This window comes from Amphibalanus amphitrite, unplaced genomic scaffold, assembly GCF_019059575.1.
Source record: "Amphibalanus amphitrite isolate SeventyFive unplaced genomic scaffold, NRLGWU_Aamphi_draft 000698F_arrow, whole genome shotgun sequence".
NCBI lineage: Eukaryota > Metazoa > Arthropoda > Thecostraca > Balanomorpha > Balanidae > Amphibalanus > Amphibalanus amphitrite.
Genome location: NW_024882192.1, coordinates 58,331 through 82,277, shown reverse-complemented (window position 1 = coordinate 82,277; position 23,947 = coordinate 58,331). Strand labels below are relative to the sequence as shown.

At 45.7% G+C, this 23,947-nt stretch overlaps 1 protein-coding gene across 1 annotated transcript; it reads right to left on the bottom strand.

Annotated features, from left to right (window-relative positions):
* Positions 1-230: 230 nt before the first annotated feature.
* Positions 231-21,436, bottom strand: LOC122364806 (lysozyme P-like). Its single transcript, XM_043335561.1, has 4 exons — positions 21,274-21,436; positions 1,466-1,596; positions 551-724; positions 231-328 (listed from the first exon to the last, which is right to left on the bottom strand). Exons 1-4 carry the CDS (start codon positions 21,279-21,281, stop codon positions 231-233), a joined length of 411 nt encoding a protein of 136 aa, XP_043191496.1. The 5' UTR covers positions 21,282-21,436.
* Between the last annotated feature and the right edge of the window lie 2,511 nt (positions 21,437-23,947).

Below are 23,947 nucleotides of genomic sequence, written 5' to 3'. Positions count from 1 at the left end.
TTGGCCGTAATTCATTGCTTCTGTGAAAAGTGTGCTTATGTGTTGGCCATATAACTATGCCGCCATAGGTTGGTGAGACATTTTCACGCTAACAAGCATGTGACTCTAAATCATTTGAAACAAATCCTTCATTCTCCAACTAGCGGGGAATGAAACTTTCATTCTCCAATTGCGTAGCAATGCCGGCGTAGCAGTGCCGAAATGTCATAGACCGTAGCTCACATTATCACTCACCAGGCCATGAACCCGTTGCCCTGCAGCCGCTTGTGCTCGTCGAAAATCTGACGCACGCACGCCAGGTCATTGGTGATGTCGTCGTCACGAAAATCTGCGTGGAGAGCGACGCTGTTTCAGTATGCATCCTACTGCTATGCCATACCAACCCTGTCAAATATTGGTGAAATAATAGCCTACGAAGTGCCACAACTGAAGTAAGTAATGACAACGGTGATGCCAAATGCTATATCTAGGCAGATAATAAACTATTTTATAAACTGCACGCTTTGCCTGTGTGTAACCCGCCTGGCCCGGGGCCCGTCTGCTGACGCACCGTCGCAGCTGGCGCGGCAGAGGTTGCGGTAGCTCCTCTGCGGCTCCTCGCGGCTCCAGTCGCACCAGTACAGGTCGGAGATCTGGAACAGGCCGTGGTCCACGGTCCGGTCCCCGTTCAGCCGGCCCACGGCGCCGGTGTCGTACCGTGACTCGTGGTCGGCCAGACACAGCCCTGGGGGAAGGGGGAGGAGGTCAGCCGTCAGGTACAGAGGACACATCAGCCAGGAAACCGTCCTGCCAGAGGGGAGAGGGCCAAATGGTCACCTCACACAATTCTGTAGGAGGGGTTAAGCCACGCATCAGCTGTCACAGCCTTCTCGGGGGAAAGGGGGGAGGGGGTGGCAGCCCAGTTTCCAGCTGACAATCGGTTTGTCGGTGTAGGACTCACGAGCACAGACAGTAAGCTACAGGCTCGCTACAAACAAGTGTTTCAGGAAGAGACCGATGCTGATTTTGTTAGACAGGTACGCACGAAATCTGACAACTTTGATAAACGTGCTCGGAAACGTTTTAACTATCTGTACGGTAGCAAGCCCACCGCCAATTTATTATTCCGCAGCTTACTGTCAGACGAGCGTCAGCACGCATTAAAAGGGGGATTATCACTTCAAACCAATAATAATCACCAGCTGCCAAAGGGTCACACGGGGTCAATCGATCCGGCGGTTACCGCTTTTGGTCAGTTAGGTGAGTTATTAGTGCAACTATGAGGCTGGGGCACGTAAGTTAGCATAAAGCGTGCATGCAGTCGGTAGATTGCTTCCTTGTGTTATGTCTGTGCCTTTGCGTATTAGTTCTACAGTCAAGGCCGTATACTTATCGCCTCATAGTTTGGTTATTACAAACCACTGGCAAATAAGTCTTCATCCTCTAGCACAATGCATTAAAACATTTGTAGGTACTCTATACTCACAGTCGGCCAGCTCATGCTCGGGCATTCCGTGACGCATCAGCTCTCTGGCCAGCTGGCATTTGTCCATCTGTCGGGCGGTCGACTGGTGCAGGGTAGCACACAGGAGCACCCCCAGGAGCACACCTCGCGCCCTGGTAGCGAACACAGAACAGGGCAGGTTAATTATAGTGAAGACACCTGGCTTACGACGAAGGAGGAGTGCCTGGCCTGGTATGCGGTGGAAATCAGCAGAACGGAATTTAACATAGATTCGAAGACAACTCAGACAACTGAACAACAATGGTTAGAGTCTGACCAGCGACGGAAACAATACAGGGTGAGTAGAGGTCACACTCGGTCAAAACATATGTAGGTGAACTTCCTTCCTTAGAAGGATGTAGGCAATCTTTCTAATTGGCCTTGCATTGCTTATGCAGCCTTCCGTGTTGCTTCCTACTGAATTTATGATGGAAAACGTTTGACAATCAGGTAAGCTCGAAGGTGTTGAATAGTGAACTGAAATTTCGCTCTTTGTCACACGTAAAAAAAAAAATCCCGAAAAGATTAGTTAGCTTAGCGAATATCGAATGTGGTACGAATCAGCTTTGGCCCCTGGTTCTCCGAAATCTCCGGATATTTCAGCAGCTACACAGTCTCCAATCAGCCTGTCGCTGCTTCTGATCATGATATCAACCGTCATATGTAAAAAAAAAACGCAGATGTAGATATATTGGAACGCACTATAACCGATTTGCGCTGCAGTGGAAATTCGGATTTGATATATGTACTGAAATTGCTTTGTTTGATGGAAATTGCCAAAGAGTGATTAAGTGATTTACCATAGACGAATAGCAAAGCTTCTATAGGTAACGATGAGTCACGCAAAATCACCAATATGAGTAAGATGATGGGCATTTTCTTTGAATATCCTGAAACATAGATAATCATCTCAAACGTTTAATACCGTATGATGTATTCCAGGATCTGCCTATGCACAGCCATCGAGCACAGACTATCGGTCCCGGATGCAACCATCGAACGTTCCAATCCAACATCACTTTACCGCAGGAGAGTGAATATATCCGTAGACTTACTCAGGTAGTATTTTCCGCAGATCACTAACTGTAAACCGGTTGGGGAGTGGGGCTGACGAATGTTTTCCCGAGGTAAGGATGATCCATCGCCAGAAAATCGGCAGCAGATCGCTGGAATCATCAGGGTGAGTCCGGAAGCGACCGGAGCACCTTCCGCGAAATTCCACCGCGACAGCTCGTTCTCATATCGGCACAGAGACAGTCCATCGCGGAAAACTGACAGGAAATGCCACCACCTGGGACTGGACATGTCCCCGACTTACATGTGTCACTCTCGAAGTATGCTTGCTGACCTTGTATTGGGTGACTTCTGCAAAGAGTGATGCATCTGAGCTAAGGAAGGAAATAGCTGTACGTGTGTTTTCATTAAAGACGAGCAAGCTTAGTTTTGTCAACCATGAGCACTCAAGGCTTAAACAGGTCTTTGTGTACAGCTGAATTACGAGAAGAAAAATTCTCCGTTAGTCACGTTTTGGCGCTCAACCATATGGATATGCCAAGCTCCATTATCAGCCCAGAGTATCTTGGTCTACGCTCACTCCTATGCTGACAGTTCTGTACAAAGTCACGTCTGTATGGTGTAGGTACTCATCCACTAATCGTATTTCCTTCCTCCACACTCTGTTTCACTCTCCGGCTAGCTGTCTGCACCTGTCCATTTAGCGTGATTCGCCGTGCACGATGCACTAACTAACGATCCGTGCACCAATCAGCCTGTGCTAATAGCTCCCTGGGACACCGGCCCGATGTAAAACACTCCGTCTCTGGCAGCTCCAATCTGCCGTGCAATCGGTTACACAAGATACCTATAAGAAACAGGTAGATCCGATGTTTGAAAGTAAAGCCCCAGTCACAAATTTGACGCACCTGTGACATTTCCTGACACCCACGTGACTATTGTATTAACTTTTGTGTTTTGCGATGTTTTGACCTTATTTAAAGTACTGAAAGCTCAAAATGTATGATTAATGATGTTTAAAGCAGCATATTAATAATTATGTTTGTAAATTATCGATAAGCTGCTTATAGCAGGTCACGTGATTGCTACCAGATTATGTGCTCAGAAAGCATCTTTTCAACTTCGATTTTGAACAATTTTTACCTCCTTTGAGGCCAAATGATGGACGGTTTGAGGTACACGATGAAATGCTGAATCTATTGATGCCAAAATTTGTTCGTTTTTTGCATTTTTAGACTAGTATATCCTGGTTCAAACTTTGACCAGTTTGTGTGTAAACCCTATGGTGAAGGGAAAACTTCACGCCCAGCAGACCTCATTACAGTGCTGCCAAATCGTGTTTGGTGGAGGTCGATCGGTTGGGTGACATTCATAAGTACCAGAATACCATTGTACCCAGGTTACACCGGGACCAAGGTTACACCGGGGCCCAGGTTACGTTCGGCCCCAGGATTTGAAGGGACCATGAAGACGCAAGTACCATACTGTGATTGGTCGTTGGCAGACGGGAATGACGTAATGCATCCATGTGGCGTCCGTGACGTTGACCAATAGGAGGGGCGGATACAAATTTGGACCGCCTTGGTACACTACTTGGCAGTGTGCTTGGGATTGATTTTCTCGAGATTGAATTGAGGTAGCGCCGACGGCCGTCCATCGCCCGCCGCGGCGGCGCCCAGGTCCGAGGGTCATCCGGCGCGGCGGGAGGTAGCGTCCCTCGGACCCCCGCGCGGCGGTATAGCGTACTGCGGCGTCAAGAAGTGAAAATGACCCCTTGCACGAATTAGTGTTCGCAGCGGCTAACTTAAATTGCAGGAGGGGGAGGAGGCAGTGGCGTAGCCACGGATTTTTTAGTGTGTGTGTGGGGGGGGGGGGGGGGTCGGGTTTCCGGTCTTCGTCTTGATGGGTAGAGGTGTTTTTAGCCACACTCCGACTCCCGGTTTTTTCATGTGTTGAGAAAAACCTCGGCGCGCAGTGCCACGAAAGCAGCGGTATATCTGATTGTACATCACTTTTGCATCGTGCATAAAAATCAAGCACAGGCCACCTGACGTCAGGTCACAATGTCATGTTCAGTTCAGTTTTAATGCCTCTAAAAGCTGCAATCTTGTCATTCCTATAGATTATCTCCTATAAGTCTGAAATTTGGTGTAATGAATGGGATTATAAGTGCCAACAGTTCATACATCTGGGATTTTACATCTGAAAAGTAAAGTCAGGTCAAATATGTGACCTCACCAATCATGATAAGATATGGGAAAATGCACGAATGCCCTCTGCTTTGAACGAATATGCTAAAAACGCTATAAGATAGGTACTTTTGTAGCCATGGCATCTCTGCTCATTTTAGAGACAAGGTGCAGCTAATGACCAGTGGTGACTCGAATGGTCAGTCATTAGGTCATCAAAGGTCTCTAACACATTTTCGACAACAACTTTTGATGGAGACGCTGTAGAGCGATGACAGCACCTGGAGTGTGTTCAGTGTGTGTTCAGTGTTCAGCACCAGTGTTCAGTGCTGGAGTGTCAAGTGTGTTCAGCTCAGCAACACAGATCGATCTCACATTTTTGCAGCAGGTTCTTTTCCGGTCAGGACATGACCATTGATTGACCTTTACCTGATGTCAAGTTTTCTAGTTAAGTTCTTAAGTTCAAATTGTAAGCCATGCGACGTGTTTCGACTAAACAACCACGATGGTGATACCTAACATGAATATCATACACATTCACTGAATCATAGGTTGTTACAGAACAAATGTTTCGGCAAATTCCGTCCGTTTAACTGTTTGGCCTCTGTTTAACTGTTTGGCCATAGACCCGAAGTCATAGGTATCTGAGGCGAAGTTGGCGAAAGAGCTTTAAAAAAAAGCTATCGAGTACGCTTTCTGTGTCGCTATAGCTCTTATTCGTGTTTTACGGGTCGCCATAGGCGGCGGAACGGGGAGGGCACCGGGGCACCGTGCCCCCCTTTGATTTTGGCATTTTAACATTAGCCCTATGGGCGTTGCATGGAAAGAATGGGACCAAAAGTCGGCAGTGCCCCCCTTAATTGAAGGTGTTCCGCCGCTACTGTGGGTCGCCAAGGTAAAATGTTTACCAACGTAACGCTAAAGGTATGCTTTCGGCCCCTGATCGAGGTAGAGCTTCGCAGAAAAGCGAGGATGCTGCCCGTGATGAGAGAAAGCCGATGATGCCCAATTTCAAGGCCTTGGCCGAGTCATCTTAGGTCAACGCCCAAAAGTAGAAAAAAGCTGGCCTGCTAGAACTTTGTGAGCCGTAGCTGTTATCGGGGTTCTGGGTACGAGTTCGATGTTAGTTTTGGACAAAGATGATGACTTCATGCATTTGGGGTAGATCGGGTCGGGTCAGGTCAGGTCGACCAGCAGGCTTCCTGCCGGCCATCTAGAGTGGGTGACAACCACCGACGATAGCTTCGTAACATGTTACTACATAACCACCATTTATCAAAACTACTTCTTAAGTTCAAACGGGCGCTAAACTCGGAATCAGTTCCAAAAACTTCACTTGTAAGTGGAAGCAAATAAAACTAAAGAAAGTGAACCAAGGTCAGCTTTATTCGAATCAGGGCCAATAAATTTTTAGAGTAGGTGTAAAATTGATTAAAGGGACCCTCCCACCTTAACATTAGATTTGAGTTGAGATAGCCAAAATGGGGTCCCTGGCTCACAATTACCGGTTTCGGCACTCACAACATCGAGAAATGCCTTAAATCGGAAATATTGAATTTCAAAATTGCAGCATTTTGATTCAGAGGGGCTAATGCATAGGAATACCCCTCTGAATGTGTGACGTCAGCGCAGATATCTAACGATTTTTAAATGTTTGACTAAAACGTTTTGTAGCACGCGGTGGTATATGCTGCTTTGCGCGCAACAAATGCCGCACTTTCAAATAAAGTCGCTATAGGAACAGCGGAAATCCCAAAAAGTAAACAAAAGTAAAAGTCTAATATCTTGAAAACCGGTGAATATTTTTCGATGAAATTTGGTAGATATTCGTTTTTGCTCTTTCTGAACCGAGCGACATCACTTTCATGCCAATTCATTAACTTTTTTGAAGGTGGGAGGGTCCCTTTAACTCGAGGTCACAGGAAGTTTCGTTGCAATAGGCTCCTTTTTGCGCGTCTTATTGGGAAAGCCCGAGAGGGGTCAACCATCTGACCCCATTTCCCCTACCTACAGGCAGGTCCGATGGTAGTCAGGGCTGAGGCTAGTTAGGTAGGGGAGAGTGGGGCACATTCGTGCATGGGGCACATTCGTTTTCAGCAGTTTATGGGAACACGAGTGACTGCACGAGCTCAAGGTAAATTATGGAAATGTGTCTATCATTGCCGCCCTTCGTTCACCGTAGAAGACAACACTGTACCTGCTGTCATGCTTGATAAAAACGCAAATTTGTAATATTCGTGAGCTTTCCAAACTTTTCTCATATCATCCATTTTTGTGATCCTGACTCGGAAATGTGGTTCAGCTTTTCAAAATTGGGGGCGAAGGTGCTCACTCTATTCACGGAACTGCTGCAAACTTGTTTGTTGACAAAGTGTCATTTTTTCAACAAGAAATTTTGAAATATATTACAAATAACGTTGTGGGGCAGGTTCGTGTACGCACTGCCTGGGGGCACATTCGTGCATATTTTTTTTTTAGTTTTTGCTATTTATGACTTTATCTATAGTAGGTTTCACTAATGACGCTCGCCTGACTCAGTCTCGGCTGCTTGCGACGTCGTGACGAGTAATTCACGCGAACTTGGCGAGGTCACGGAGGCCGGCAGTTGGCACATTCTTGTTGGTCAGCCCATTCTTTCTACATATGTTGTGCAATGCATTCTTGTCGAAAGGAATCAAGTGAAATGACCCCCTGCCAATTTCCTTTGGTAAATTTCTGGTAATGCCCGGTAATTTCTAGAACTTTGCAGGGTGCACGGAAGTGCCCCACCCCTTGCACGAATGTGCCCTATAGGTGCGGCAGTTTCGTGCAAACGTTCAGAGTTATTAAAAGTCATTTTTTTTCTAATAGAAGCAATAATTTTAGAGGATAACTTTTAAAGAGGAAAAATATCTGCAATAGTTCCTTTCCATACCACAATCAACAATTTTGCCGTTGCACTAACCAAAGAACAGATATATGGATTTATCCATTTTTTGCACGAATTTGCCCCACTCTCCCCTACCTACCTCGTAGTTACTGTCTATCGAGTTATTGTCCAAATCCTACTGGAGTCCTTTTATGACCTGAGATGACCTCAGTAGCATAAAAGTGGTCACATCACGAGTGAAATTTACCGAGTAAATGTGCCATGTTTATCTGTATCCCGATGTTTAAGGGTGTTTTCGTTCTTCAGAGGAAGAGCATTTCAATTTTCTCCCATAAACCCGCGCCGTGCAAGGGGGGCGTTTTTACGCCCCCACCCCGCTAGGTTTTTCACGAATATTTCAAAAAACGGCGTCGCGCAGCGTCACCGTTTTTACTTTGGATCAGTGAGTGAACTTGTATATATATTTTTTTTGCATACAATAAAGGTTGTGTCTATCGAGCAACGTATACCTATTTTACCGTTTCGGATTGTCATGGATGCTTATTTTTGGGAATAAAATGTCCGAAGCCTGAGATCGTTTCCTATTTCGTGCTAAATATTCATCAAGATCAAGGTGTTTTGATAAACTAGATGCCGGCAGCGCTCGTGCGTTGCCTTGGGCCAAAATTGGAGGATCCATAGCCCACGATCCATAGCCCCCCGCACGCGCAGCTTGCACCCCTCGGATATTATCTCGCCGGAATGTCGTGATCAAATGTATTCTTCTTATGACCTGCAAGTTTTGAACCAGTTAGAGCTGCGTTTACCCTGCAGGCGTGGCAACGTACGAAGGGGTGCAATCGGCTTGCACGTGCATAGCTCATGCACCACAGAGCTTAGCTCAACCAAATGTGCATTATTTTGGAGGCCTTGCCTGGGACTACCATTGAACCGATTTTGATGCTGATAGCTTAAAATTTCTTTGAGCCAGAGGACCTCACGTCAAAACGGTTTTCCGACCCCAGCACGTGCAGTCTGCACCCCTCGCAGACGGTGACCCCCCTGGAAACTGGTTCAAGGTGTTACCGATGTGTCCCGCCAGTATGGCTTTGCCCGTGACCTCGGGTTGACCTGTAGCCTTGACAAAAAAATTTGTGTCACCGAAACTTTGAAGCGGAATAGCATGTGCCACGAAGCACCGAGCGAACCGAGGCCAGCACCAAAAGTTTACCTCGCCGGAGACGAATCAAACGGTCCCACTTTCGTCCCGATCGGTCCACCCATTTTGACTCCAGGTCCAAAAAAGCTTGGACAAACTCACTCACATACTCACATACTCACTGACAAACAGGTTCAGCCGAACTTTTTTTCAGCGACCCACCAATGGGAATTTCCGGATGCAAAAGCATGCTATCGCATGCTTTTGATCCTCCAATTCTGGAAAACACTGGGCTGCAAATTGGATTAATTGGATTTTATGAAAATTCAGCGAAACCTGTTTTTCATACTCGTATTTTGCAACTAGTAAATCATGCATTAACAATGACGTTATATTTTAGACTAATGCCCCATGGAAGGCAAGACTGGCAAAAACAGCCCCTTCACTAGCTGACAATGGCGCCCCTCTCAAGGAAAAAGGCGCCCCCTCGAGCACCATGGCCCCCCTTTTCGCTGATTTCTGGCTACGCCACTGCCACCAGTGCTCATTTACCGCGGATTTGCTTTGTCTGCATCAAATTGTCCACAGAGAAAAATCGTGCTGAACTTCTGACATTGAGTTTGGGGTAAGACGGGCAACTATGAATCCAATGGGTCTGCAATGGTGAAAATATTTTTGTTGCTGTAGGAAAAAAGAAGCATTTCTAATAAGAATATGTTCGATTCTGATACTCACAGACATGTGAGCAATATTCCTTCGGCACAGTTTATTCTCGAATAATGAATGTGAAAAACGGTTCTACATGGTTTCTGAACTAGGGCCTCTAGGTATACGAGCATACGCCTTCTGCACGAATCTCGTATACTGCCATTTCCGAAGCACTTGAGACCAACGAGCGACTGTATCAATGCGGCTAATCTCGGGCATTTGGTGTGAGCTGTGCTGGTCGGTGAAAGAAGCTGGCCGTCTTGCCCTACCCATGTGACCGTCTTACCCCATGGGGTGGGGTAAGACGGATTTTTGAAAGGTTTTGCAAAAATGGCTGCAGTTTATTTGCTGAATCAGGTCTAAGTCTCATCTTCTGGCAAATGGAAGTAAGATGTCAAAAAAAGTTTTCACTCAGTTTCCCTTTTCTATGATGTTTCTAACTGGCCGAAAAATGGCTCCAAAGTTAAGGTGCCCGTCTTACCCCACTTTCCCCTACATAAAACAATCAAAACAACAAAAATAACCATTGCCGAGTATCAATACCTATCTGCTCGTTGCACACAAGTCAGTTGATAGTCAAATTCTAACATAAATTACACGGGATAGTTTCGTTCTTGTCGATGAGACCACGCCCAGTTACGGTATGTGCGATTTTGTCAAAAACGGTCGGAGGTTGTACCTATTATGACGTCGTAGCTCGGTGACCTGATATGACCCTATTTTTTTTTTTTACCAAAAGTTGCGCGAAGGATGTCCCAGAGGCCATTGAAAATTTAAGCACGATCCGACTAATAGTTCGGTTTGCATCGCAAAAAGGCTCGGGCGACCTGCCAGGGCGAGGGTTAATTATAATCTTCGCCATAGCTCATCAAAAATTATGACAAAATGCAAAAACGATACCAATATTAATGCACAAGTCAGTTTGGAGGCCGCATGCAAAATTTTAATAAAATCCGTTCATACATTTTTCAGTCATGGACTGAAAACAAACAGGTAAATATCTTTCTGCCTCACCCTGTACATAGGTCATTAGTCTGACCTGGAAGCCGAAGGTCAGGTCAATGACCAAATATCGGGAAAATCGAGACCTTGTAGAACTTCTAAAAGTGATGTTTAATGTTTCTGGAGTCCTGATTTCAAACTTAAGAATTATTACGATCAAAGAATATGTGTATCCATTTGAGTAGATCAAACGAGGTCAGGTCAGGTCAACCGGCGTCCCGTCGGCTTTCCATTAGTCACTATAAACCATCGCTGTCATTTTTGTAACATATTGCCAGAACTAGTTCCGGAATGTTTATATCTGTGCTTTATTTGTAATCAGCTCATAAAAACTACGCTGAGACGTTTTGAAACGCCAAACGAGGTCATCTAAGGAAAATAACTTTGTCCTGAGTCCCAGGGCTTCGGAGTCGGAGTCGGAGTCGGTCGGAGTCGGAAGTTTTGCCCTGAGTCGGAGTTGGAGTCGCTAAAATCTTACCGACTCCGACTCCGAAGTTAACACTGCATTGCTCAAAGTCATGCCCGACACCTGGTTGCTTCATGATATTTTGCTTGTTGACCTTTCAAAATCTGATTTTGTTGAAGCTAAGAACATACCCCTGTTTTGGACCAGCGTTTTCATTGAAAAAAAAAACTGAAGAAGGCTGCTGCGTCAAAACCTGTTTTTATGTATGCATGCTATTTAAAAAGTAGGCACTTATTTGCAACATTGGCCTTGGAACGCGCAAAAGGTCGCTTCAGGCAAGATAAAAAGATCTCCGACAATAAATTTTATTTCATTATATGGACTTGCTGGGCATTGTCCGGAGTCGGAGTTGGAGACTGGAGTCGATTTTTGAAGCCGCATATTTTTTTTTGCCGTAGTCAGAATCTGAGTCTGAGTCGTAGTCACCTTAAAATCCATCGTCTCCGCAGCTTCATGTGACCTTGACACCCACCCTATCAACAAGTAAACACAGGTAGTTAGTTTATCACAAAGAAGTGTGGAGATGACAAGATAATAGCCATTTTTAGAACGGTTATCTGGAACACATTTTGTGACATTCTGTGCGATCTGGTTAAATTAGGTTTATAACTGATTCTTAGTAGTTTTCATCTTGGGCTGCACCAGTTGCTCAATTCATGGATGACTGAGTGTCGCCACAGGAGGTCCCCCGGTGGGCCGGGGCAGCGCAGGGGACGGGTCCCGCCACTGAGCCGACCATCGGATGTGCCCATTGTAAGAGCGTACCGGGCAGCGGAGCAAATATCGGACCCACCTCAAGGGTATCCTCATCAATCAGCTTCCCACCCCTGCTGTCTCATGACAGGGGCAGCGGTGACCGTTAGGCGAGCCGGGCCTGCGCTGTGAATAGGGGTGCGCGCCACCTCCCAGACGGTCTGGCGCTCCTGCACCCCGCCCTCCCGGCTGCGGCCGGGCTCCCGGTGCTGGACCGCAAAGCGCTGGCCGTATGTATGTACATGTGTCCACTGTTGACATAATCAAGTCGCTTTACATGACCTTGTTTATAGCGTGTACCAGGTTATATAGTTTGTGCACAGTGTGACATGATCTCTCACGTGACTACGATGTAGGGGTTGACGGTAGCCGTACCAAGGTCAAACCAATTAAGGTATTGACATGAATAAAATCAGTCTCTATTAATTTATGTTTAAATCGGGGCAGTGCGGGGCCCTAAGAGGCATTTAAAAGCTAGTCTTGGGACTCGAGAGAGAGAGAGAGAGAGAGAGAGAGAGAGAGAGAGAGAGAGAGAGAGAGAGAGAGAGAGAGAGAGAGAGAGAGAAAGAGAGAGAGAGAGAGAGAGAGAGGAGAGAGAGAGAGAGAGAGAGAGAGAGAGAGAGAGAGAGAGAGAGAGAGAGAGAGAGAGAGAGAGAGAGAGAGAGAGAGAGAGAGAGAGAGAGAGAGAGAGAGAGAGAGAGAGAGAGAGAGAGAGAGAGAGAGAGATCAAGTAGGCAATTGGCGCAAAAGTGCTACGCACTTAAATCATGGCGCCGCTTGCTAAACGAGAAGTACTCAATGTATTTAGCAACAATAATAATGATGAAACACAATGGAACAAGAAGAACGTAATAAAAATATTTATGTTGCAAAACATGTCAAAGTGATCGACCGCACCGCCCAAGCCCGGTAACGCTCTACGACCCCGGCGGCACTGCAAGGCTGCTCCGCACCGCGCCCACTCGTCCGACCACGGTAGTGGTGAGGATTGGGACTTGGATGTTGTATTTAATTATAAGCGATGGGTATGGATGATGAAGGATTGGACAGCGATGGCAACCACACGGCCCTCCTCACGACTCAGGTCTGTACCGTGGATAAGGATATCGAGTTGTTTGGAGGAAGGGAGAGTGGAAAAGTCAGTGCGGATGACGGGCGACACGGTGTTGTAAGGAATGTTTCGCTGAGTATGATAAAGTGGACAGTAAAGTAGAAAATGTTTTGTTTTCAGAATTATAGCCGCAAGTGCAAGGGGGTGAAATAGCTTGTTGTATGGAGAAAAGATGAGCATTAATTGAAGTATTCAGTCGTAGTTTTGTGTATAAAATTTTGCCTGTTTTTGTGCCTAGGAAATAATACAAAGGTGGACGGGGTTGTGTAATCAGTTCTTTTAGGTGTTTTTTGAAAGTAAAGTAGTTATTGTTTGTACGTAGATGTTCGGGTAATGTGTTCCAGAGGCTTGTAGAGGATGGGACGAAGGATCGGTAATAGGATGTGGTTCTGGCCAATGGTATTGTTTGAGCTGAAATATTCCGTAAAGTTCGTGTTGTGTTTTGCTGTCTTGTGTTAGGAATAATGGTCTTAATAAATACGGGAACTATAGGATTGAATATGAATTTGTGATAAAACTGAAGTTTGTGGATTTTCCGTCTGTCGGTCAAAGAAGTCCATCCTAGTTACTTCTCGTCGCAGTCCGTTAGTCGATGTCCGAAGTCCAGTCCCAGTGATCAGTCGTGCTGCTCTGTTTTGTGCTTTTTCTAGTCGCATGCCGTCAGTCGTTGTGATGTGTCCGTCGTAAGTGATGTCACAATAGTCGAGGAAAGGTTGAACGTAAGTAATATAGAGTGATAGAAGCATTCCTTTAGGTATGTGTTTTGCTATTGGGTATAAAGGGCCCATAGAACGATTAAATTTTAGAAGGACGTCATTAATGTGTGTTTGAAAGCGTAGAGCTGCGGATAGTGTGAGGCCGAGATGTTTATGGTCATTTACTATTGGAATGGGGTTACCGCCGAAAGTAAGGGTTGGTCGATTAGTTTGTTGTCGATGTGAGAAAGTTTGTTGTGTGGTTTTCGTTGCATTGAATGTTATAGCCCATGTTTCTCCGTAGTTGTGTATGATGTCTAGGTCTTTCTGTAGTGTCATTTGTGCGTCGTGAAAGTTGTCAGTTGGAGAGTAAGACGAGTATAAAGAACAGTCATCGGCATAAAAAACATTTTGTTTGTGGTTTTGTCACATAGTCCGCTTAAATATAAAATCGCCAGAAATGGCCCTAAAACCGATCCTTGCGGTACCCCAGCGTCAAGTGTCAGTGTCTGTGATGTAATATTATTAATGTCAACTGTCTGCTGTCGGTCCGTCAGATAAGATTCAAGCCACGTCAGTAAGTTGTCCGTTATTCCAAACTCCTTTTTACATTTAATAAGAAGACCCTTGTGCCAAATCTTTTCAAAATATCGAGAAATGTCTAAGTATATTATGGTGAAATCGCGTCCGTTGTCGAGAGATTTGTACAGTAAGTCTGTTATGTATGTAAGTTGCAGTTGAGTGTTGTGTCCTTGGTCGGTATCCACTTTGTCGGTCGGTTAGAAGCGAAAATTCAGTAATGTGTTGATATATATGAGCGAATATAATTTAAAAAAAAACTTTTGATATGCACGGAAGTAAACTGATTGGGCGATAATTACTTAATTCAGACGGAGTTCCTTTTCGCTTAAATATTGGTCGAACTTTAGCCTTTTTCCAAGATGTGGGGTATATTCCGGTAGTGAGAGATTTGTTAAAAAGTTGTGTCAAAGGTTCGTAAATCAGTAATGCTGTCATTTTTAAAATTTTCGTAGGTAATCTGTCTGAACCACAAGCTTTATTAGCGTCTAAGCTGTTCAGGGTTCGAAGGACTTCACCAGGGGTGATGTCAATGCTGCTGAGAGTGGGTACTGGTTCAGTGTTTCTTGCTGTGTATGTTTGAAGTTGTGCAATGTGTGCGTTTGTGATGTCAAGTTGTGCTTGTGAGGCAAAGTATGTATTCAGCATGGTGGCTTTGTCAGTGTCAGTTGTCGCTGTTGTGCCGTCGTGTTGTATAAGTGTCGGTATGGAATGGTTTTGTTTATGACCTGTTATGTCTCTTGAAATTTTATGATGTTTGTGAGGGTCGTGTTTGTTCTGTAGTAGAAGTGATACTTTATTTTTTACAAGTTCGTCGTAAAGTTGTCTATTCAAATTTGTCATGAAGTTGCGTTGGGTTTTCCATTTTGCCCACGCTTGTTTATAGGTTTTTCGTTTTCGGGCAGCATTAAATAAACGTTCACGTTTCCTAATTTCCTTCAGAAGTTCTGGTGTCACCCAAGGTTTGTCATGTCTTGGTTTGCTTTGTTTTATCGGTATGCACTCTCTGGCTGCGTCAATTATACGGTTAGTAAAATCAGTCGCTGCGTCATCAGTGTCCTTGTTAAGAAAAGATGCCCAGTCTGTTTGCTGTAAAATGTGTGTTAATTTATCGGCGTCTGTATTTGCGTAGTCCCAGTACTCGGTTACATAATTGTCATCATTCCTTTCTTCCTGGATTGATAGCGTCACAAATACAGGAAAGTGGTCAAGTGTTGAAAATGAAGAGAGAAGTCCGCTATCAATGATAAATTTAGTATTGGATGTGACGAAGAGGTCTCGTAGGTTGTGTGTGTCATTTTCAATACGAGTAGGTTGGTCGATGAGTTGCGTTAGTCCAATGGTGTCAGTTGCGCCTCTTAATTTTCGGTCGAAAGCTGTCAGTCCACTATGTTGATAGGTATCTGGAGACTGGAGGGAGGAATAGGTTGCCAGCATTTGAGTCACCTATTAATAATACATTTGGGGAGTAGAGATGTGCACGAGTCACACTGTCGGTTAGTCTGTCTATAAACTCTTCTTGTCGATGTGCTGGAATATTGGGTGGGAGATAGATTAAGCACAGTACAAATGTAGAGCCTTGTTTTTATTTTTATCCAAATCCATTCTACACCAGGCAATTCGAGTGAGGAAATTCTGGAAAATGTGAGTGAGCTGTGAATGTATACTGCCGTGCCTCCTCCGTGTCTGTCTCTGTGTCTTGTAATGGTTGGATGAAAATTGTCAATAGTATAAAGGTTCGGGTTAATTGAGTCGTCCAACTTAGTTTCAGTGAGTGCTAGAATTGTGATTTTATTAACGTCGACAAAATTTGTTAGCTCTTGGACTTTGCCAGTGGCCGTTATACTGTTTATATTTACATGGGCTATCGTAATATTATTCGATAATTTTTTGTTATTTATTGGCCCAGGGTTCGATTCAATTCCTCCGATAACAAAAGAATACGCATGTCTGGAGGATAATTAAATAGTTTCAATGATGCATGGTTTGAGAGACATAAATGAGGCCACCAGAGGCCGGTGTGAGGCCCTCAGCCGCCGGTTGGGACCCTGAGGCCGGTTTAGGGGCCCTTAAAGGCCAGTAGAGGGCCCTCAGTGGTCAAGGTGGGCGCTTGACCGCCACTGAAGGGCCCTCAGAGGTCAGTGTAGGACCCTCAAAGACCGGTATGGGAGCTGTTAATAGCTAGCGTGGGTTTCTCGAGCCTCGCGACAATCGAATACGGGCCAGGGCCCCATACGCCTATGGGGGCCCATCGGTTGTTTGGGAGGGGGGGGGGCAAATAATATGATGGCCCCCCTGATTTGCCTTTGGGGGGGCATGGCCCTGATGGCCCTCCTGCGACCGCCACTGGATAGGCGAGACGTTTAAAAGATTTTTCTACCTACGGGCGGTTTAATAATTTTATCCCGTGCCGCCAACGTAATTCATGTAATGTCTACTAGACGTTTAACAGTTTGTTAATCGTCAAAGTAGACGTTTAACAACTGTTAAACGTCTAAAACCTGTTAAACAAATCAATTACTCAACATCTGATAATTTTCTCTCTTAGCACGTGAAGCAATTGTAAACACTGACTACGGTACGGGATAAATGACAGATATAAGATACCTATACCGCTACAAACAAGCATTGTAAAATTCACAAAACGCACCGGCATGGTTTCTAATAAGGCTGAAACAGACTTTTTCCGCAGTCAGGAAATCGCATGCGAGAGCCTATTCAAATATATCAAATCACGCTTGCATCAATCGTACGCACCTCCCGCATGCGTTTGATGCGGGAAGTATTGTAATGTATTGGAATAGGCTCTCGCATGCGATTTCCTGACTGCGGAAAGTCTGTTTCAGCCTTGATCATTTTATTTGCTTAAATGCCACAATCCAGAAACGGCTATATTGTGATGCATTGTTGCTGATTGGGGTAAATAGATAACGAAGACATTGAAACCAGTGATTTTTTGCAATGGGTGAATTTATTGAGCTAGGTAGCTTTGCTTGCAAATGCTGAAGTATTGTTTTTTTAACGGTTCTCCATCCAATCATATTCACCGAAAGCACGTTACTGACGTTAATACGTTTCTGCTTACCTAAATAATAGAGTAGTACCGCCGAAACTGGAATATTAAATGCATTATCTTTACAAACGGAACTCATACGCATAACGTTAATATGTTAATACTCATGACGTTAATGCGTTTCTGCTTACCTAAATAATAGAGTAGTACCGCCGAAACTGGAATATTAAATGCATTGTCTATACAAACGGAACTCTATAACTCATACTCATAACCAGGTGACAACCAAAGTTGGGGCGTTTTACCGGTACCCGTAATGTAAAACGCCCCGTTTTCAAAGGTCTTGCAAAAGCTCATTCATGCTGGAATGTAGCATTCCAGTGCTTTACATATTATTGTGTTCAATAGTCTAAAGATGACGCCTATAAGCATATGGTCCAATAACTAGCCTAGCGGTGACACATTTTCTTAAGGGGGCGTTTTGCACGGTTCACCTCTACCCAAGAAATTGCTAAGATCCGCAATCATAAAACATGGCTTACAGCAGGGCTGAAGCATGAAATACGCAATCATGACCGGTTATTCAGGCTTGCTCAGCGCCACGACTCAGAAAGCCATGCAGTTCAGTTCGCCGCCGATGGCGACAGCATGGTCGGGTGGTTCGTTCCGCGACAGGGTCCGGCTGTTTTGTGCGGCTCGGCGGGGCGGGAGGGGGGAGGCAGGCGACGCGTCTGACAGGCGACACTTGAGCGTCCCGGGAATCAGAGCTGTCACCGTGTGGCGCGGCGGGCCGTCCCTCCGACCCTTCCCATTGTTACTTGACTGTGGGCGCCGGCCGCCGGTCCTCCGGAAGGGTCACTTTGGTATGCGAAATCTTCACCGCACTTGCCCACTGTCAGAGAGTGCACTGAGGTACAGTAGTTTCTAACAGCTCGTTCGATTGGTCTGCCTGCTCAGCCAATCATATTCTGGCAACCTTGAGCCTTGGGACCCAACGTCGCTATGGTACTTCCGTATAGCCTGAGGCACCTGGGTACTTATGAATCTTGGGTCCCGTTGGATCTTGGGTCCGACTGTACTTGGGTACATTTGATACACACCCGATCGGTTACGTCCCTGGCGGCCGGCTCGGGTGAAGTGACCTCGACCTCGGATCTTCCTCCCCCCCGCTCGGCCGGAGAGGGTTGCTCGTGACGCCGGTAATCGGGCTCCCGCCGGGACATGCAGTCAGCTGACGCCCATATAAGCCATCGGCAGTGTGTCTGACCCTGTCTCGAAGTCGAGTGTTATTGATGTGTGAAAGCCTGGTGTAACGGCGTCCCAGACTGCTCATGAGCTATCGCGTGATATCGGAATCATGGTGACAACTGACAACTGACAAGGGAAGGTGACAGTATTATTCAAGCGCTTCTGATCAATGGAAGAATAAAGGTACGCATACACTGCTAATTCATAAATGTAAGGTATGTATTTAATCGATGCATTCATTCCTCATGTGTATTCATCATGAACAATTCACATGAAAAGTGTGAGATGAAATGCAGCTGACTCAAACATGTTGTGATAAAGGCAACATTTTGCGAACAGTCGTGGCAGAGTCAGACACACTGCCGATGGCTGATATGGGCGTCAGTCATGCCACCTAAGCGACCAAGTGCATCGTACGCGCTCCCTTTATACATGAGGTGCATACGTGAGTGCGCCTAGCATTTAGCAATGTCGACACCAGATGGTTTGCACGCTTAGCGAGGTTGTGATGTTAGGTCATTCCGTGACAATCGTGTTTTAAGCGATCCATCATACCTTCTGGATGAATATTCAAAGCTCATATAATTTAGCACAATAATCCCATCCCGGAACTTTGTAGAAGGGATCTGGATGACAAGTTCCTCTGAATACCACAATGAATAACACGGAGAAAAACAGCACGATAGAGAGATTCCACGGCTGCAGGCTGTAAGGCTGCGTTTGATTTAACTCTGGTCGCCATTTTATACATATATGACGTCGCTCGGTAAGGCGTGCTTTTAGGGGCGTTTAACATTTTGATGTTGAGACGCAAAGAGCACGATAATTTCAGTGTGTTAGTGAGTACTGACCAAAAACGGATAAGGCGTGCTGCTATTTTCTCTGAATTAATGGTCAAGCCAAGCAGCCTGATGACTAAGAAGTCTGTTCAACACATCTGCGTGGCAGCTCCGTGGCCTGTGTGGATAATCCCCGTTAGTGAGGATATAAATCAGCTCTGGTCTGCGGGTGCTGTCGCACATGCATGGCGACCGGCTCTACTCAGGGTCGACCGACAACGAGAACCTTCATTTTAGCCGGAGAAATTAGCCGCAGACCCCCGCCGAACGGACGCTTCTTTTTCTTGTGACTTTTAATGCGTAAAATAAGCTTTGGTCGAAGTTGAGCTGCGAGTATGGCACAACATTTAATTTATGGCTTTTTAACATCAGTTCCGCTAAATGCGGCGGATCACCATCTGAGATTAGAGGGCTGTAACGCGGTATATAACTGATAGAATGTCATACTTTTGCGTAATTATTTTTTTTTTGCTATTGCTATCCCTCATAGATCCTTATTCTATCTCTCGGTTTATGTTGTTCTATGGCATATAAAAAGGATGAAGCTTACGGCCATAGTATTGGTTCGTAAGCCACCAAAATGCCAACATAAATATGTATTTCATGACATTATCAACGGACAGATGGCTTAGCACTTGCTGGCTGCAGAAAACCATGGATGAAAGCTGTTTCTGTTACTAACAGGGTGCACTTACAACACACATGCCACTTTCTTTAGTTTGTTTGAGGAAGCAGGACCTAAAGAGCGTCTAAACTATAGCTGTCGATTCACTTTTGATGTTTTGGAAGGCTGTTTTATCTGAACTTGAGCTTTAAGCAACGCTCTTCAAGCATTAAAACTCATCTGCAAAGTCAGACTTACGCCTTTTTTTTAATCAGCATTACCCGATAACACACGAGCATTCATGCTAGCCACTGAAGTGCCAACGGCGATTCCAGTATAGAAAGTCGCTAGGTTGGTAGATGTGCTATTTCTATATGATACCACAAATCACTTGAAGTGGCGAAATCATACGATGTGGCATGTACACTTACTTCCGTATATTGTGGAACGTATTGAAGACCGGTACGAATATTTAACGAAATGTTGTTTTACGCGTGGGACTATAACGGAGTAGGGGCGAAATATAGAGAAGGCGCCAGCGCTGAAATTCACAATGCTGGTACCTATCGATGCCTTTTTCAAATCCCACATGTGTTCTCTCGTGAATTTCAACAAGCTGGATAGAAGGTTTTAAAAGCTTCGATTAAAAGCTTCTTTTATTCTACCGAAAAGCTTCTAACACAATTTTTCTCGAGTTTGTTTGTTTTGCAGATCAAGCAATGCCAAAACAAGCCTACGAACACACACAGATTTGATCAGGCTCAGAGCTTGGACACTTTTTAAGGGGATCTTTCGTGCTTCCCGGAAATTTATGAGAGAAGAGATGAATGGTTTAAAAGACGCGTCGATATGCGTAAACATTTGGTACGATTGAGATGACACATGCCAATGGACGCTGTTGATGTTTATATCACACACCATTTTATCCTTCTTCACGTCTTTACGAAGTCATTACCAAAGATGATTTATAAAAGTCCAGCCTAACGGAAAATTGCGAGGTTGAAGACCATCAATACGGGGATAATGAGAACTGAGTGACATCATTTATTTTTTCACGAAGCTGCCAGATTTCGCAGCTCAATTATGCCGCGAATGATGGTGGCTAGCTCATATCTCTGTTAGCTATAGTTGGATGAATTGTGCTACCGTTTTCTCGGATTATATTGTCGAGTTGGAGCGTAATAGGCTTAACAGGATATAAAAAATTACTGAAATTCTAGACAGCGTATAACGCCCAGCCACGGAACAAAATGATTACATTGCTTAGTTAGAGCAATAAGCGTTGCATTTTGATTTCGCATTTTTATAAACCTTAAGCCGTTGCATACAAGGTGGGTTATGCGGATGACTCTAACTACTGACTAAGACAACAACTCACTCAACTACAATAATCGTGCATACTAATAAGTTTCTTACATTCGTTTGTAATAGCATTATTCAGTCGCTTACGTTTTAAAGCCACCTATATGCTAAAGATACCCAAAGAACCAATCATTACCGAAAATGAGCTGTAACCAATGTTGAACCGAGTCTCATGCCCTCGTGTCGATCCATCACCTGACCTGGCCATATCCCGGTCTGAGCCGGTCCTCTGCAGCTTCTTGGCGCCGTGTCTCTCCGAGGACACTCCTCCGAGTCCCGCGAGCTGGCGAGTTCCGAGCACTCCGCGAGCACACCCACCCCGGAGGACCTCCTCGGGACACTCTCCGACACCGTTCCGTCGTCTCCGACGTGACGCCCGTAACTCTCGCGCCGGCAGCTCACCTCCCAGCGCCCAACTCACCCACTCTCGGTTTCTATAAAGTGAGCGCCAGCGCAGTGCACCGCGTCACCGCGCTGCCTCCGGTGGGAACCAGTTGTGCCGCGGTGCACCGAGCCGGCGGCGGGCACGGCAGCGAGGGACCTCTCCCGGTGTGTTCTGTTGGAGTCACGGTCACCGTATGTGTACCCAGAGAGCGAATCATAAAACCGGCCGCGCGGGGCTCAATTTGCATCGAGAAATGTCCAGCGCCTCAGCCGCTTGAAGGCTCCACGAGCTTAACAGCCTGCCAGAGACTCTCTTGTCCCCCAAAGCTTCTGAAACCTTTCTCATATTTTTTTTTTGTGACTCGTAGTCCGAATTTGTGTTCAGCTGTATGATGGACAATACTGCATTCACTAATTCACTACGAATTGATGTGCTATATGAAGTTCGAAAAATCAATAGATGAATCACATTCATCCGTAAAGACACAACCGAAGGTAAATGTGTTGATATTGTGTAATGTAGGTATATCGTGTTATCACTGAGTACCTACTTCTTGACACTTTTTCTTATTTCTGTCATCTAATGTTACACAGAGGGATTCTCGAGCTACTGACTGTCCCCTGAGCATAAGGCCACGATAGCACTCACTGTTTTGATCCATCGCCGGCGGCTGAATTAATGTTTACATGCACATGACCACTCTAGACCCTCATGCAGTACACTGGCATAATTTGTACCGTATAGGTCAGCTGGCATGAATACACTTAACCTATGCGGTATGCATATGTATGCAACGTGCATGCATGCACGCCCTGGGTCCTCTCTGGCCGGCAGCCCGCAGAAGACGTGACAGTCGGCAGAAGGCCAGCCGTGAGCCGTCCCGGTCGGCTAATCCGCCGTGTGACGTCACTGGTAACGATAGGACAGTGACGTCACCACGGCGAGTCTAATCCGCCTCCACGAGCCATCGATATGACTAATGAGCTGGACAATGGACCGGGCCTGCTACGTGATCAGAAATCGGCGACATCACCAGCTAGGTATTCATTTCATACTTGTAATCGTGTATGCAATGCTTGATACCGTACTGTGTACCTACAACAGTACAACATTCGCTTCGCTGCAGCTATGCTATTCACCAGCTATGCTGCTGGCTACCACCAATACCGCTTAGTTATGCCTGACAATACATATATTTACATGCATTTATACATAATTGTATACATTATATATGCTTGATAATGCATGTACATATGTCTATATTTAAATATAGACAAACAATTGTTTGTTGTAAAATCCGTAAGAAATTGCTTGTTTCCTCACTCGCCATGCACATCAAACTACAATTCGTTGACTGACTGTGGGTGTTGTATCCTCAGCTCTCTTCGCTCTGCCGTCCTCCGTCGTGACACTCCAGCTCTCTTGACTGACTCTATAGTCTATATTGTACCAGACTTGACCAATTCGCGAGATACACCCAGTTCCGCCGCCCAAAACCGACTGGCCGGCGGAACAGACGAAAACACCCGACATCAACTACGCTAATGACCGCCCGCGGCCTGACCCGGGGCGCGGCGGCGGCCGACCGGCCGGTGACCGCGACCGGACCGGGACGAACACGTGGACGGGCCCGTATCACAGCAGTGGATTATAATGTGTTTATTTGTTGTAAGAAAAAATCTGCTTTACAGTATCTTTGTAATAACAAAAGTGGCTCAGTGTAAAGCTTGCATTTACAACTATCTCTGATGCAATTATTATTTATCAACAGTCAAAAGATGTCACATTTCTGTTGCACCGCTATATTGAGCGGTTGGAGGAAAGGGTCTGCTCATTACGCAGGAAACAAGCCCTCGGCACAATATATTCACCGGACGTGAGTAACCAGCGGGAACCTATTGTTGACCTGTTTGACGGCCGATTAGCGCCAAGTTCAAAGTGGCGCCGATGCATTTAACGGTGAGGGGAAGGGGTGGCGGTGGGTTGTGTGGCGGAAACAAGCGTTTGGATGGGTGACTCAAGATGCATTGACCGGGTAACCCACAGTCAGGTCTCACTCCACAGTTTGCACACACGATCAGAGACTCAATAGCCGAGACTTCTAAAATCAGGGTCTCGTCAGTTGGGACTACAACACCATGGAGGCCAGCCGCTCGATGTCCACGATTGTCCTAATGGCAGCAGGCTTTGCACGTCGATTTGAATTTTCATGTTGTTAAGTGTATGGCCCTGTGTTGTCTGCGGATAATGCATGTCATTACGGAGCGAGCGAAGCGAGCGGAGTCTTACGTAAAATAACGGAAATTTCTGAGTATGAGCGGCCGGCCGGCCGGCCGGACGCTTTTGCGAGGCTTATATCTCAGCAACCACTTGACCGATTTACATGCGGTAATTTTTGTAGGGTAGCTTCATTCCTTCTACCAAGTATTGGACTATTCCCGATGCATGTGGGTGACCCCTTATGCACGTGCCACGTGCAAAACGAAGAG